Below are 17,311 nucleotides of genomic sequence, written 5' to 3'. Positions count from 1 at the left end.
ACCTTATTAAATTACAAATAGGATTTTATTATATTAAACCCCAAGCTTAATTAATTAAACCCCAAACTTAATTAATTAGACCCTCATCCCCTTTAGTTTTGTCTTGGGGAATGTGAAAGGGAGTTTGTTGCACATTATGTGAAACGGAGGTAGTATTTTAAATGGACTACTTGTACTTTTCTTAAACTACGTGTCCACTCCAACGTCCCAAGTATTTGGGGACGGGGGGGAGTACATTCGATCATTAAGATTTTTGGAAATTTCAACTTTATGTATGTGCGTGTAATTTTTTGTATGTACTAGTATCATTGTATCAAACCGTGTCCATACCATTGCAAAGAAAGATATCCTTGTCAAAAATTCAACAGAATTGATATTTTGAAAGTTTATATCAAGATGAATCCGATAACATCTTGTTATTCCCATATGATATGGTTTCTTTATAATAGTATATGGTAATAGTAAAAGATTTAAAAGTTGACCACCAAAGTCAAAATGTAACCATAGAAAAGTGACAGATGGAATATCTTGCGAGTAAATTAAAAAAAAAAAAAGTTTCTTTTAAGCTATGTCCCCCAATTTCTTCCATTTCTAGCTGTACCCATGCATTTTCAAAGTTATAAGTTGTACTCTCAACCTCACGACATTTTATCAACAATACCATTTGAAAGTCATATATGTTAACAAAAATTAAGTTATTTTATTAACAATGGTGTCGTGGCGTTATTAATTTGACACGTGTGCCGTTCTAATTGGTTCAATACTTTAAAAAAAATTTAAAAATCAGAAAAAAAAAATAATAAAAAAAAAGGTTATTGTTAAAAAAATTTGTAAGGTTGAGGGCACAGCTTAGGGGTTTGAAAAGGTATGGACACAGCTTAGAAACCGAAAAAGTTTGGGGGCATAACTTAAAAAAAAAAATGTTAAATTGTAATGCATATTCCTCAGAAAATAAAAATGTTATGCATAAAATTGCTCTACATATAAGTATTAAATTTACACTTGAAAATCATAAAAAGTTAAAAAATTATAAAAATATAAACACTAATTACACTTATTTACGCGTATTTTTGTCATGAAAACCTAATTTTATACAATTTCCAAGAGTGTATTTAATGCTTATATAACCCTTAGGGCTACATATAACATTACCCATGATATATTACTCCTATCAACAATATACTCCCTCCGTTTCTTATTTCTTGCAACAAAGGGGGGTAGCACAATTCCCAAGTCAAAAATTTTAAGGGAATAAAGGAAGGGTTAATAGCATGTGATTAAGTTTTAAAAAGGAGGGAAGTATAAGGACCACCCTTTTTGGTTTGAACTTTCACATGGGCTGATTTTTGGGAGGGTGTACTTTTCCCTCCCAAATTTTCACCAAATTTAAAAAAAATCAGTTTTTAGGCACCAAATTTTTCCCTCCTCTTACTTTTTCCCCAAGGAAGAAGGGGTATAAATAGTTCACAGCACAAACAAAGATTCATATTTGTCATACACCACCATTTTCATCTACCACCTAATGAATACATTTGAGCTTTAAAATCAGCAAAAGTTAGCACTAAAAAAGTTCAAAAACTACCATAAATACAACCAACCTACTTCCTAAATCTAATTAGTGCTAAATTAGGGGCAGCGACATCATTTTAAACTCATCCAAAAGTTGGTTCTGTTTGAGTTGTCCAAAAAGTTGCATCCTCCACTTCATCACCATCGGCAGACCTGGTTCAGAACAAGGTAGTATATGTTACTTGATATGGATATGGAAGTTTTTTTTTCATTAGAGTAGTTGCTAGGAGAAGAACAAGAAGTTTTATCAAGTGACTCATCACTGTCCAGTACAAATTCAGAGGATGAGTATGCTGCAGAATGGACTTATTCTCAGATTTTACAGAATCAACAGACACAACAACAAGGAGAGAAGAGGAGGGACCTCACCATTGAACAGAAGAGGCAAATAGTAGATGCCATTCTGTTAAAAATGCAAGGAGGAGATCTGCCAAGGGGTTTTTTTATCACAACAAGCAAGAGAGCATGACATTCACAGATCTACAATGTCAAGATTGTATGCAGACATTAAAAAGCAAATGGCCCAGGGGAATGTCATTGATGTCAGATCAAAAAAATTGGGAAGGACTAGTCCAAAACCCAAAGAGTACTCTGATGAATGGTTGCAATCTGTGCCATTATACAAAAGAACAACAGAGAGAAGCTATGCAGGTGCACTGAATGTTTCACATTTAACAATTCATAGATTAAGGAAGAAAGGAAGACTGGGGACACACACAAGCACAAACCATCCTGCATTGACATCCAATAATAAGGTGGCAAGGTTGAAGTGGGTATTAAGTCACATAAACCCAATTTCAACTCAAGGGGACCCAAAGTTTGTTGACATGCAAGAAGTCATTCACATAGATGAAAAATGGTTCTACTTGAACCCTGAAACCAGAAAATTCTACCTCCTTCCAAAAGAGGAAGATCCTTACAGGTGTCAACAGAGTAAGAGGTTTAAGATCAAGGCCATGTTCATGGATATGATAGGGAAACCAATATATGCAAGAGATGGGACTCTTCTGCATGATGGAAAGTATGGTATCTTTCCATTTGTGATAAAACAGATGGAAAATAAAAAGAGCAAAAACAGAGAAGCTGGTACATTGGAAACAAAGGATGTACAGAATGTCAACAAGGATGCAATCAGACAAATGCTAATGGAGCACATCATCCCAGCAATACACCAACAATGGCCAGAGACTGTCTCTAGAAATGTGAAAATTCAATGGGATAATGCAAGGCCTCATCAAATCCCTAAAGATGAAGAATTTGTTGCTGCTTGTCATGCTAATGGTTTTAATATTGAAATGGTTTATCAACCAGCTCAATCTCCTGACTTGAATGTTTTAGACCTTGGGTTGTTCAAAGTCATTTAGTCCCTACAATATCAATCCTTCCCCACAACTTTGGATGATTTAATCAAAGAGGTTACCAATGCATACAATGCTTTTGAGGCTAAAGCAAACAAGTACATATGGCTGACATTACAATCAATCATGATCAAGGTCCTTGAAAAACAGGGAGGAAACAACTTCTCACCTCCTCATATGAAGAAGAAGAGGCTTGAGAAGTTAGGTGTACTACCTAAACACCTACATGTTCCTAGGCAGTTGATACATGATGCTGTCAATTATCTAGACACAATGTTCATCCCAACAACAAATGGAGCAGAAGAAGAACTACACATGGAAGTTGATGCTGACTGAAGACAAAGAAATGCAAACTCCCTTACGACTATGTATGACTGCCACACATAACCTTCTTAGTATTTTGCTGACTTAGGTAAGAATTTCTGTTTGTTATTTACATGTTACTAGTATTAGTATGTAATGCTTAGGTTATGTGTATTTTGATGAACCAAATGCAAGACATGTAAGACAGTCATGTAAAGTAAGGGAATTTCTATTTTGAAAAGTGTGGAGTAAATGGTTAGATGTTTTTTACTTTGATATGAATGCATGAATGGAAAAACCCAAAGATTGAAATACCATCAGCAAGGGTATGTGTACATCACTCAGTTTAGCTAGGGTTGTTAACTCAACACCAGTGCCATAAGGCCACTGATGGAGCAATGCTACCACTAGCAACTGCTATTCAAATGAGTCCCTTCATCACATGGCTCAATCTAATAAGGCATAGTCACACAATACCAAGGTTGGGACTCAAACAAAAATCACATAGGTTGGGACTCAAAACACCAACACTTCATAAGGCAACAGAATAGCATGGCAAACAAGGTCAGTGGGTAGGCATAACACAATAAGTTGCTAGGGGGGTTGCTGAAACACAGACAAATATGCACAATGATATTCCATAAGCCTGTCAATGTGCATAAGAGTGGGACTCTTATTACTATACAGTCAAAAACAACACAGTCTCACCAACAGTACAACATTCAAGGCATCACATAACAACCAAGATAGAGAGTACCACAAGCCTTCTTCAAAAAACAGTCTTACCAACAGAACCAACATAACACTTCATCATTCATCAACTAAACAATCCCCTGGCCATTATGAAACCAAAAATCAAGGCATCACACAACAACCAACACAGAGAGTACCACAAGCCATATGCACACACATTTCACCACAAGCCATATGCACCAACACAGAAATAACCACAAGCCTTGTATACACAACTATGATACAGGGACTCAAAACACAAGTAAAGAAGCAAAAATTAAACAAATGGAGAACAAAAGAAAGATGAATTGAGGAGAAGAAAGGTTATACGCTGCAGGGTTAATTGGCAGAGAACCACTCAGGGTGCATATCCCTCAGGAAATCCATGTAATCCTCATCAGAGAGAAGCTCCGGATCAACAAGCAGCCCAGATCTCACCCTTTTCATCCCTGAGAGGGACCCTTTCTTCTGCTGATTGGCTGTCACCGACTCACCACCTTTGACCGCCGCCTTTGCAGGGGACTCCTTGAACACCCCTTTGGAAGACCCAACACCTTCCTCTTTCACAGATCCGTGCCCTTCAGTTTCCCTTTCCAGATCTGAAACCTCAATAGAGTTTTTTGAGGTTTTCCCGGCCAATTCAGACTGGACCTCACTCTCTTCATCAGAAGGTACATCAAGCTTCGCACCACGGCGAACCCTACAAGAGAGCGGCCTCATCCTAGCACAACGCAAGGGTTTTATCTTCCCAGAACCTCTCTCACAGATGTATCGAGTCGCACCTGGAGGGAGGTCATCCTTGGGTGATTCAGGGGGGAGATTCTCAAAGCAAAACAAGGAAGGACCGTTTTTTTTCAGAGGAACTCATGTTGTTACTAGAGGAAAAAAGGTAGATCTAGAAGGGGGATAAGGTGGAAATTTAGGAAGAAGGAGAAAGCGGCGAATCACAGCAGAAGAACTAGGGTTCCAAAAAAACAGGAGAGAGAAAGTCTCGAATTTAAAGGGAGATGAGAGAGACAGTGAAGCCATGGAGTTATTGTAGGTAGGTCAAAAATCTGGAGATGAATTGAATGAGGTGATTGGGAAGATGAAGAATTTTGTTCTTCAATCAGTTGGATACAAATAGAGGGGAGATAAAAGGTTGATGATATTTTTGGTGGGAATGGTTAGTAATATTGATGATGAGTTAACAATCTGTTTATAAATTCGTAAGGGTCATTTAGCATTTTAATGATACATCAGCAAGGGTAATAAGGTAAATTGACCTACTAAAATATACTAAATAAGGAAAAAAAAACATTTGTTGCAAGAAATGTGAACCTTTCATAAATGGCAAATGTTGCAAGAAATAAGAAACAGAGGGAGTACTAAGTTAAGCGTGCTATAGTTAAGCGTGCTTGGTTAGGAGTATTCTTGGAATGGGTGACCTATTACACTTGGATGTATATAACAGTTTTCAGCCATGTACGTCACCAATTACTTCGTATAAACAAATGAATGCAGCATCGACATTGGAGTTGTTGAACTTTACCAAATTAGTGTCTGTATTTTATTTGGCAATTTCACTTTCACACCGTTTTTTTTCTTTACTCATTGACATTGGAGTATTATTTGGAGTTGTTGAACTTTACCCAAAATTAGTTGTTGAACCTAGTTTTAAATTCTAGTTTTAAGTTCGAGTTTCAGATCATTACCATAAAATGCAAGGACTCGGGAATTAACTTCGTATAAGTATATTTTGGGTTGATTGTTGTTGCCAAGGCAACCAAGGAAATTGGAGAATTTCACTTACAATGATAATACGAGTCTAAGAAGACGCAAAGCTGCTAAAGGCCTAAAGTTTGTTATAATATCTATACTCCGTATGTTCTAACAGATTAGTTTTGATAATGTCTCAGAAACATAAATTAAAAATAAATAAATAAATAAATAAATAAAATTAGACTTTTAATTGTCATAAACCACTAATATAGTATAACAAATTAACAATCATAAGTGTCTCAAAAAAAATTAACAATCATAAGTTAATCAATAATGAGTGCTCCAATTCTCCTGACATTAAGATATGCTTTCCTAAAGGTAGTATCCTCTTTCCATATTTGCAAAGCTAAGATGTTCACAAGGATCAACTATGAAACTCACATCCGTCGATCTACGTGCAGTTGTATGGATACGGCTAAAACCAATAAGTTGTTTTCTAGGAGCGCCTTCAACAGAGCTAGACGCTTTTGAGTAAAGCATTACAACATGGCTTCCGTCCATATGCCCGACATTCATTACAGATAGCTGCACATTAAACCTTAGAGCATCACAAGATAATAGCTCGTCTGTAGGAACATAACCAATCCCCACTTCTGTTTCATATAATTTTCTTAAGCTTCCGCTAGCTTTACTAACTAATATCATTTTATTTGGTGCTGATAAAAGCATGTATGTGTAATCTGTATAGCTTAAACCATGTCCAAATTCATATACAACCTCTCCTGTATAAAACCGATGTGTCCTTCTAGGATATAAGTGAGAAGGATCAGCCCGCATGTTCATGTTGTTCATAGCTATCTTGGTGAATAATTCTGGATACCAAGTTATCGGCAATCTTCCACCTGTTAGCAGTCCATATCCATGCATGAATTAGAATCACAATGAGTATTAAGAAAGATATAATGGTCCCAAGGAGCAACAAAGAAAAAAAATATACATCTGTAATCTTTCCTAACTTCAAAACTATGAGTACGTCACAAACTGGAAACCAGGATCGGACATCCATCCCCTAGGCCTTAACCCCCATTAGTTTACTACTCGTACAAGAACCCCAATGAATGCATAGCGAGAACTGACAGGAGAATTGCTTGGCTAATAACTCAGTTTTCAGCCATCTCAGCTTCAAACGCTCTTAAGGAAAGGACGAATGAAAAAATGGGAAGTTAGAAACAGAAAAGGAAAAACCACCAACTGTACTTATCTATACCAACATTTAAATAGGAAAGATGATAATTCTCATTTCTAACCTGGATTATAATAACCAAAGATTACTTCAGCGAGTGCTTTACCACCGGCTTCACCAGGATATCCAACCCAAATAATACTAGCAATGTGTGAATCTGCTTCAGCAAAAGAGACATCTAGGGGTCCACCACCGGTGAGGACTAATATTATGCGTTTTTTGCTAACAGAAGCAACCAAAGATACAAGCTCCATCTGTTTGCCAGGAAGTAAAAGAGTAACTCGATCTAGATCTTCAGTTTCTTGGGTCAAATCCAGGCCAACAACTAAGATAACATAATCAGATACTTCAGAGACATGGAGGGCTTCGTCAAACATTGAATTGGACTCACAAGCCACGTCCAGACATCCTCTAGCAAAATTTGTTTTCTTGATGTATGTTTTGAAACCCTCAGCATAAGATTGCATATTGCATGGAATACCGGAATAATGTAAAAGAACCGTGTTTGAAAATAAATGGGAGCAACAATGCATATTATTTATACCAATAGTTCATTTAAAATTTAATATATGAAAATGCAAATTAATAAAAGAAATAGTAAACAGGGAACTTATTATCTCAAAATTATCACTAGCATTTGTTTCAAAAAAAAAAAGACTATCATTAGCATTGAAAAGTCATTGTCCTCAATAATGAGAAGGATTAGACCTGAATATCCACCCCCGTGAACAAAAGGGCTTGTAGAGTTTGCACCAGGACCAATGATGGCTAATGAAGATACATGATTCTTGTTTAAAGGTAAGAAGTTATCATTTTTGAGAAGCACTATGCCCTGCCTTGCTGCTTCAAGAGCCAGTCTCTGGTGCTCTTTAGTACAGACGTCTTTGCTTCCCAATCTACCAAACATCCCACTTAAGGGATCCCCGTTAAATAGGCTCAAGCGGAGCAGAATAGGGAACAGGTTTTTAAGAGCCCGGTCAATATCTCCCTCCTTGAGCTTTCCTTGTCCAAATGCAGATTGGGTATTATAAAGCATGTATGTTCCACAATTTATATCAACTCCTACAGGTGATTATCCATTCAAAAGGTTAGCAACACCAACAGTTGAACAAATAACAAACAAGATGTCAAGAACCAGGATGTATACTTGTCCCAAGACAGAAAGGCAAAACTTGAAACCTGCTTTAAGAGCTTCTGCTACTGCATCTTCAGGGGATTTAGCATAAAACTGATATTCATAAATTGTCGCTACTGCATCACAGTCTGAGGCAATAAATCTACAATCAGGAAAATCATAAGCCACATAAAAACAAGATTTAGCATTTGGCAGGGGATGACTGACAATCCTCAAATGGTGATATATAGCTTACTCAAAGTTCTTACCCCCTAAATCCCCAATCCTTTCGCACTTTCTGAAAAAGATCTCTATTTGCACATGAAGGTACCCCATTGATACTAGTGTAAGGACACATCAAGCAACTTGCTTTACCATGTTCAACACAACTCTTGAAAGGGGGTTCATAGGTATCCTCCATATCTTGCTCAGTAATCTGTCATATCTTAAATATTAACCACGAACTTAACCAGCTAATAATTTATATAGATTTTTTGAGAGGGAAAGAAGTACAAAAATAACAGGAAAGCAAGGTAATAAAGAAAATTTCTCAGGTACAACACTAAAGACAGAAAATCGTATACGGAGTACTTGAAAAGAGCATGATCTACTGTTTAGTAGAAGCAGGGTGAAACAACAGAAACAACTAAAGAAGCGTACATTGAGCCCTACATAATGATTTACAAATTATTCATGAACATAGATTTGAGCTCTAAAGATGTTGAAACTCTATATATTGCATTTTAATGTGAAAGATTAAACCATAAGCACAAGATCATCTAAAGCTTTCTCATCAACAGTTCATTTCTCAACCTCAAAAGGTTTATCTACAAAGCAAATATTTCAAGCCTGAGATGATCAACATGAAAACTAGTTCACTTGCAACTCTATCCAAGCAGTTTTGTGCATACAGTTTCCAAGACCTTTTTTGACTGCTTGGCTGATTCCACTAGTTATGTTTCACACCAAAAACGAGTATATTGTACACAACAAACTTAGTCACTCGAATCGCACAATATCAACTCACAGTATATTAAGCTTTTTACATAATACGCCAAGAATTTGTCATAAACAGTAACTTAAGCTCAAGAGCAAAAATTCTACTACTAGAACAATTTCCATCAAAGACATACAATTACACATATAAACATAAAACTGGTACACCCTCTATACCTAAAAGAATTTCTTATTTGGACGATGATTGTTTTTGCAAAAATAGTCAAACCAAAAAAAAAATAGACAGGGAGTATAATAAGATGCACCAAAAGGGTTTCAAAAAAATTACCAGTTTTGTAGTCATGCATATAAACAATCTAATCATGAAAATAGATTATAGAGCATCCCTCTTTCCAAGCTCTATTAAAATGAGCGCTAACGACTTTAAGCTCTGTTCATTGCATTTTACTAGGAAGGAATAAAGTCAATAAACCATAGCCACAAATCAACAAGGCCATTGCCTTCTTTCACAAGAATATACAACCTTTTTCCACACCTATAGTTCATTTTTCAACCTGAAAAGGTTTATTAACTAAGAAGAATCTTCAAGCTTGATATAATTACCATGCATACTAGTTCACTTACACCTCTACCTGACTACAAGCATTTATTTGTGCATAAAAGACCTCTTTGACTACTAAAATTTTTAAGTGGAAATTTCACTAGTTATGTTTCACCCTGATAATAATTGGTAGGTTTGTAAACAATATATGTATTGCATACACTAATCTTAGTCACTCAAATCACATAAAATTCAACCCATTCCAAATTTGGCTTTTACATGATACATTCCCGGTGTACAAGTTTTTGGCATAAACAATAACTTAAGTTCAAGTTCAAATATTCTACTACCCCCACTCCTAAGGGGTCTTGCGCTAATCCAGGCCAGATTGACATGTGTGAGGTTTTTGCCTCAATAGGGTCTTCTCCTTAAATACAAAGTATCAAAGCTTCACTACTAACACAATTTCCACTGCATACATTGATACATGTACAAAACTACAACACTAACAAGAGTAACAACAGGTCTAATGAAGATGCATTGAAAAGAATAACAAAAAATTACCACGGCATTGAAAGAATATCTGCTGAAATTACCCCACTTTTCAAGATCATAAGCTATAAAATGCTTACAGCAAGCAGAAAGCATCAACAACCCCTCCCCATCATCTTCCTCCAACACTCTCTTGTTCCCAAAATACCCTTGTCCAAATTCTCTCTCCTCCTCCCTCCAATACTCCCCTTGAAACCCCTTGACAAACTCAACAGCATAAGAAGAAACAACCAGTGGATCCTCCCCAGGAGTCTCCTGGCCTCTTCCCCATCTAGGGTCCCTAAAAATGTTGACATTGGGTGCCCAGTAAGTCAACCCAACTTGGCCAGCATTGTACAATGCCCTCCCTTCAACAGCAATGGCGGTCGCGGTATCGAACCACAAGCTCCGGTTAAAGGAAGCGGCTGAATTGAGAACTTGTGGGAATACAGTGGCGGACTTTGTAGGCAGTTTGACGCTTTCTGCAGGCCAATTAGTGGCGATTCCATGAAGGGATTCAGACCACCAATGGTAAGGTGGGATTCCTAATCTGGGTATTCCTGTGAAATTGTGGCAGAGAAAGCTGATTTTCTCTTCAAGGTGAGAAGAGAGAGTAGCTGTTGTGATCTGATTGAGATTGAAAGAGATTTGTTGCAAAATGGGTATGAATTATGAGGTGGTTTACATGGGAATTGGGGTTTATTAAGGTTTGGAGTTGCGGTTTTTGGTGCTGCTTTTACTTTGGGATGAAAGGGAGAAGTAAAGAGAAAGAACACTGTGAAGGTAAGGAGGGAAAATTTTGTGTTGTATATCTCCATTTTGCTTATTAGACAGCACTTTGACAGTATCAACTCAAATAAATACAGTTGCGAAGAATTGACCGAATCCGATCCCAAACACCGACGATGAACCGAATCCAAACTCTATTTGAACTATATTCATAGGAGATACTACTAATTTGTGACCTGAGCTAAAATCGGAGTTAACTGACATTTGATTTGACACGAGACTCTGGCACCTGAACTAGAACTTGCACCTAAATTGATAGTTTGATACTAATCGACAAGACGACGATACCAAACTTGACAACAATTTAAACCCAAATTGGCTAAAAAACATACAAGAACCTATCAACTTGACATAACTTCACCCAACTCAGGGTGACCCATAACTGGATTAAATCCCACAAATTAAAACTAACATGAAATTGGACGTAGATCTTACCTATTTTTATCCCAAGCAAAACAAGTGAAATCAAATTAATACGTGATAATTATACTACCAAAATATGTCACAAACCTAAATTAACCTATATTAAATCCACCCCATATTTGATTTAACACAACCTATTTAATTTGTATACGAAAGGATAAATGACCCAACATAATATGAACAAAACTTGATCCAAACTGAAATCAAACATGACCATGAGGCTAGATTGACTAGACATAACCCAACCCGAACATATACCAAGATATCACATGACCCTAGCCATACCCAATAATTGTTTACACTCCCAGGGAACAAGCAAGCAAGCAAGCAAGAAAGTCAGCTCACTAAAAACAAGGATCCTTATAGGCTACAAATGTCAACAAGCTTAGTTAATACTCGTAAAATTTTGAAAGAACAACAAAAATTGTGATTATACATATATCATTGTCCTTTATAACTCTTCATAATGAAAATATAAAGTAACTAAAAATGTATCATTGTACTGAAATGATGAGAAATTAACAATAGTTAACATTTCTTGAGATAGAATGGATTGGAAAAATAAACTTCAACAAAACTTTAATAATTTATAAAATAGCACACTTCGCACCAAATGTAACAAATTTAACATTAACCAACAGGCAAGACTGCAAGAGACAGTGAAGTAACATTTTGAGCTCGGAACAATATTGAACCAACAATTTGTCAAAAAAAAAAAAAAGAGATTGAACCAACAACTTCAAGTACACATAGATAGTCCAAGATGTACATACCATTAAGACAATCTTGCTTCTTTGCTGCACATCAAATACCTAATACAGTTGAGGCCATATCATTGGCAATTGCGCGCTAAACTTTATACAGAGTATCAAGAAACATAAGAATAAGATTGCTATCCTACGAAGATCAAACAGCTTGGGTCGCACACTTTGCTGCACATCAAATACCTAATACAGTTGAGGCCATATCATTGGCAATTGCGCGCTAAACTTTATACAGAGTATCAAGAAACATAAGAATAAGATTGCTATCCTACGAAGATCAAACAGCTTGGGTCGCACACTTTGCTGCACATCAAATACCTAATACAGTTGAGGCCATATCATTGGCAATTGCGCGCTAAACTTTATACAGAGTATCAAGAAACATAAGAATAAGATTGCTATCCTACGAAGATCAAACAGCTTGGGTCGCACAGAAGACTTGATGCAAAAGATCTCTTACACAGTGGTATTCATTACGTGAAGAAAAATTATCTTCAACAAACCGCCCAAATTGGTTGCAACACAAAATTATCAAAATAATGCAGCAAAAATCATTTGTAACAGCATATTGGGATTACCAATTTAAAAATTCACATCGATCAAAAAACTTCTGAAGTGTATAAGCATCGTCTTGGAATACAGATTGCAGCATCCAGGTAAGACATTTCTAATGTACAGAGCATGAGGATACAAAAACTGTCACACTAACCTAAAGTAAGGCAATGTAAAAGCATACCGAATTTTCCACCGGTTATTCTTCATTTATTCTAACAGATTAGTTTTGATCAAAGTTGATCCATAAATTCCATACACAACGAATACATTATACCAATCATATATCAACCAACAATGAGTGCTCCAATTCACCTATCATTATGTGAATTGAATATATTACCTCCGTTACAGGTTATGTGCAACGATTAGACATTTTTCCTCTCTACTTTATGTCAAATCGTTGCGCATAACCTATAACGGATGTAGTATAAGTATTTATACTTTGTATATTTTAACAGATAGTTTTGATCAAAGTTGATCCCTATATCCCATACACAAGAATGAATTATACCAATCACATATCAATTAACAATGAGTGTTTTAATTCACCTATCATTAAGATATGCTCTCCTAGTGGCAATATTCTCTTTCCATGCTCATTTGCAAAGCTAAGATGCTCACAAGGATCAACACTGAAGCTCATATCTGTCGACCTATGTGCAGTAGTATGGATACGGCTAAATCCAATGAGCTGTTTTCTAGGAGCACCTTCTATAGTACTAGATGCTTTTGAGTAAAGCAATACAACATGGCTCCCATCCATATGCCCGGCATTCATTACAGATAACTGCACATTAAACCTTACGATATCACAAGATAAAATCTCATCTGTAGGAACATAACCAATCCCAACTTCTGTTTCATACAATTTTCTCAAACTAGCGCTAGTCTTAAATATTAACTTCAAAGTATTTGGAGCTGATAATAGCTTGTATGTGTAATTTGTATAGCTTAAACCATAACCAAATTCATAGACAACCTCTCCAGTATAAAACCGATGGGTCCTCCCAGGATATAGGCGAGAGGGATCAGCCCGCATGTTCATGTTATTCATAGGTATCTGGGTGAATGATTCTGGATACCAAGTCATTGGCAATCTTCCACCTGTTGGCAGTCCATATCGACACATAAATAAGAATCAATATGGGTAATTGATTAAGGAAGAAATAAAGTTCCTAAGAGGCAACACTAGGTAAAATAATCATCTATACAATTCATGAATTCAAATATAAAGGTCGATAAAAAATATGGAAACTGGGACACACTTCCCTAACCCTTGAATCCTTTATAGTTTATAGTGAGGGCAGTCCCATCAGCTTAGCTTCCGAAAGCCTTTGCCCAATTAAGGTTGACCATTACTACCAGGGATCCTTCATAGCATAGCAAGAAGGAAGGGCATGCATAATACAAAAGGACTAGTAGGGGGCAGTAGAGAGCAGTACATCACAAAATGGCAACAGGGACACCCTTCCCTTACCCTTGATACACCATAACAAGAAACCCCAATGAATGCATAAAGAGAGTAGACTGGTGAATTGCTTGGCTAACACTACTCAGTTTTCATCCCATCACAACTTTTAGCGTTCTTAAGCAAAGGCCAAAAGAAAAATGGGAAGGCAGAAAAAAGGAAACTTCAAGGAAAATGGAAAAACCACCCACTCTACATAATGTCGAAAGGTGATATTCTCATTTCTAACCTGGATTATAATCACCAAAGATTACTTCAGCGAGAGCTTTGCCACCGGCTTCACCAGGATACCCAGTCCAAAGAATGCTAGCAACTCGTGAATCTCCTTCAGCAAAAGAGACATCAAGTGGTCCACCACCAGTGAGGACTAATATTATACGTTTTTTGCTAACAGAAGCGACCAAAGATACAAGGTCCATCTGTTTTCCAGGAAGTAATAGGGTAACTCGATCTTTATCCTCAGTTTCTTGGGTCAAATCCAGGCCAACAACTAAGATAACATAATCAGATACTTTGGCCACGTGGACAGCTTCATCAAACATTGAATTGGATTCACAATCAACATTCAAGCATCCTTTAACATAATTTGTCTTCTTGATGTATGGTTGAAAAGCCTCAACATAAGATTTTGCATTGCATGGAAATCCTGTATCAAGTAAAAGAATCATGTTGGAATATAAATAAGGAATAGAATTTGTGGCAAATCAGTTTAAGTTAATTAATAGTGACCAGTTTCGGAAACACAAAATGAATTTAAGCAATATCATAATCTTTTTTATATGCCAGGTTGAAAAAATCATCGATTAAAGATGCTGTGCATGTGCAGTGTTCCAAAACATTGAAAAGTCAATGTACTCTACGATGAGAAGGATTAGACCTGAATATCCACCCCCTAGATCAAGATAGCTTGTAGAATTTGCACCAGGACCAATGATGGCTAATGAAGATACATGATCCTTGTTTAAAGGTAAGAAGTTATCATTTTTTAGAAGCACTATGCCCTGCCTTGCTGCTTCAAGAGCCAATCTCTGATGCTCTTTAGTACAGACGTCTTTGCCTCCCAATCTTCCAAACATTCCATTTAAAGGATCCCCGTTAAAAAGGCCCAATCGGAGCAGAACAGGGAACAGGTTATTAAGAGCCTGGTCAATATCTCCCTCCTTAAGCTTTCCTTGTCCAATTGCAGATTGAGTATTATAAAGCATGTATGTTCCACAGTTTATATCAACTCCTACAGATGATTATCCAACATATTATCAAAGAATTTGCAACAAACAAGACGTCAAGATGTATATTCATTCTAGAAAGAGCAGACGAAACTTGAAACCTGCTTTAAGAGCTTCAGCAACTGCATCCTCAGGAGTTTTAACATAATACTGATATTCATAAATTGTCGCCACTGCATCACAATCTGAGGCGATATACCTACAATCAGGCAAATCAAAGAGCAAATAAGAACAGAATTTAGCATTCGGTAATGGACGACTGACTATCCTCAATAGTGATTACAGCTTACACGAAGTTCTTACCCCTTAAATCCCCAGTCTTTTCGCACTTTCTGCAAAAGATCTCCTTTTGCACATCCAGGCACCCCATTAATACTATTGTAAGGGCACATCAAGCAGCTTGCTTTACCTTGTTGAACACAACTCTTGAAGGGGGGTTCATAGGTGTCTTCCATATCTTGGTCAGTTACCTGTCATATCATAAAAATTAAGAAATTATACGGATGCAATTAGAAAGAATTCATAAGGATGACACTGAAGAGAGAGAACCAATAACTTGTAAAAAATGATTATTTTTTAAACATCAAATAGTAAAAATGCGTGAAACATAATTAAGAGTTTAAGACAACCAAAGGAGCCTACAGGGAGCCTTACATTATCTTTCATGACGACTCAGAAAGGACTTGTGATGAAGCAAATAAACAAATAATTCACAAACATTACTTATTATGAGCGCTAACAACTTCAAGCTCTGTTTAATGTAATGTATCTTAGTGAGAAATAATAAACCATGGCCACAAATCAACAGGGTTATTGCCTTGTTTAAAAAGGGAAATCATAAATCCTTAATAAAGATGAATGATTCGATTGAAGACATTAATACAACAATAACAAGATTGAAAAAATTACCACAGCGTTGAAAGAATATCTGGTGAAATTAGCCCAGTTTTCAAGATCATAAGCAGTAAAATGCTTACAACAAGCAGAAAGCATCAAGAGGCCAGCATCAGATTGGTTCTCCCCTTGAAAGCCCTTGACAAACTCAAGAGCATAAGAAGAAACAAGAAATGGATCTTCCCCAGGAGTCTCCTGGCCTCTTCCCCATCTGGGGTCCCTAAAAATATTGACATTAGGAGCCCAGAAAGTCAACCCGGCTTGGCCAGAATTGTACATTGCCCTCCCTTCAACGGCGATCGCGGTGGCGGTGTCGAACCACAAGCTCCGGTTGAAAGAAGCAGCGGAATTGAGAACTTGTGGGAACAATGTGGCGGATTTGACGGGCCCACTGAAGCTGATTCCGGGCCCATTAGTGGCAATTCCATGGAGGGATTCAGACCACCATTCATAAGGTGGAATCCCCAACCTGGGTATCCCTGAGAAATTGTTGCAGAGGAACCTGATTTTCTCTTCAAGTGTGAGAAGAGAGACTAGTTGTTGCGATCTGGTTGGGATCCCAAGAGATTTGTTGCAAAATGGGTATGAATTATGAGGCGCTTTACATGGGAATTGGGGTTTTTCATCAATTGGGGCTGCTTTCACTTGCTGGAGAGAGGATAAGATTACGATCACTATCCCTATCACTTTTACGGGGAATTTTGCCCCCATTTTTTTTATTGGGCTTCGACACCATTTTCAGTGTGCTTTTATCAACAACGATCATCGTAACGTAACTGACTTCTTTAGGTTCAACTTTATTTACAAAATGACCAACTAAACATGCCTTAGTAAACTTCTGAGGTGCATAACATGCCTTTGAAATGTAGGGATCTGTTTGGCTTCCTTTGCCCTTACATTGAAGGATTTTATTTTTATTCCACTCCTTATTAATACTATCATTCTCACATATCAAACTCAAAAAGCTCTCTTATTCTTATAAACTACTCTGTGAAGTAATGTTTTAGATACGACATATTGTTTTGTTACTTTCTCACAACTTACCTCTTTTTTCGATATTGGAACTCAATGTAATACTACTTTTACACGGAGTAGCATATAAAAATGTCATCCATTATTGCTAGGGCTGGCAAAAAATGACCC

General features: G+C 36.9%; 2 protein-coding genes and 1 pseudogene across 2 annotated transcripts; 1 reads left to right on the top strand and 2 right to left on the bottom strand.

Moving 5' to 3' along the window:
• The first annotated feature begins 2,054 nt into the window (after positions 1 to 2,054).
• LOC110706440 lies at positions 2,055 to 3,263 on the top strand. The gene is made up of 2 exons (XM_021884362.1): positions 2,055 to 2,924; positions 3,078 to 3,263. Exons 1-2 carry the CDS (start codon positions 2,055 to 2,057, stop codon positions 3,261 to 3,263), a joined length of 1,056 nt encoding a protein of 351 aa, XP_021740054.1.
• A 2,584-nt stretch (positions 3,264 to 5,847) lies between these two features.
• LOC110706407 lies at positions 5,848 to 11,527 on the bottom strand (annotated as a pseudogene).
• A 1,095-nt stretch (positions 11,528 to 12,622) lies between these two features.
• On the bottom strand, positions 12,623 to 17,077 carry LOC110706406 (probable beta-D-xylosidase 6). Its single transcript, XM_021884330.1, has 6 exons — positions 16,184 to 17,077; positions 15,578 to 15,744; positions 15,376 to 15,473; positions 14,926 to 15,279; positions 14,278 to 14,694; positions 12,623 to 13,684 (listed from the first exon to the last, which is right to left on the bottom strand). Exons 1-6 carry the CDS (start codon positions 16,877 to 16,879, stop codon positions 13,095 to 13,097), a joined length of 2,322 nt encoding a protein of 773 aa, XP_021740022.1. The 5' UTR covers positions 16,880 to 17,077; the 3' UTR covers positions 12,623 to 13,094.
• Between the last annotated feature and the right edge of the window lie 234 nt (positions 17,078 to 17,311).

This window comes from Chenopodium quinoa, unplaced genomic scaffold (genome assembly GCF_001683475.1).
Source record: "Chenopodium quinoa cultivar QQ74 unplaced genomic scaffold, ASM168347v1, whole genome shotgun sequence".
Lineage (NCBI taxonomy): Eukaryota > Viridiplantae > Streptophyta > Magnoliopsida > Caryophyllales > Amaranthaceae > Chenopodium > Chenopodium quinoa.
Note: the sequence above shows the minus strand (reverse complement) of the source record. Positions and strands in the feature narration are given on the sequence as shown.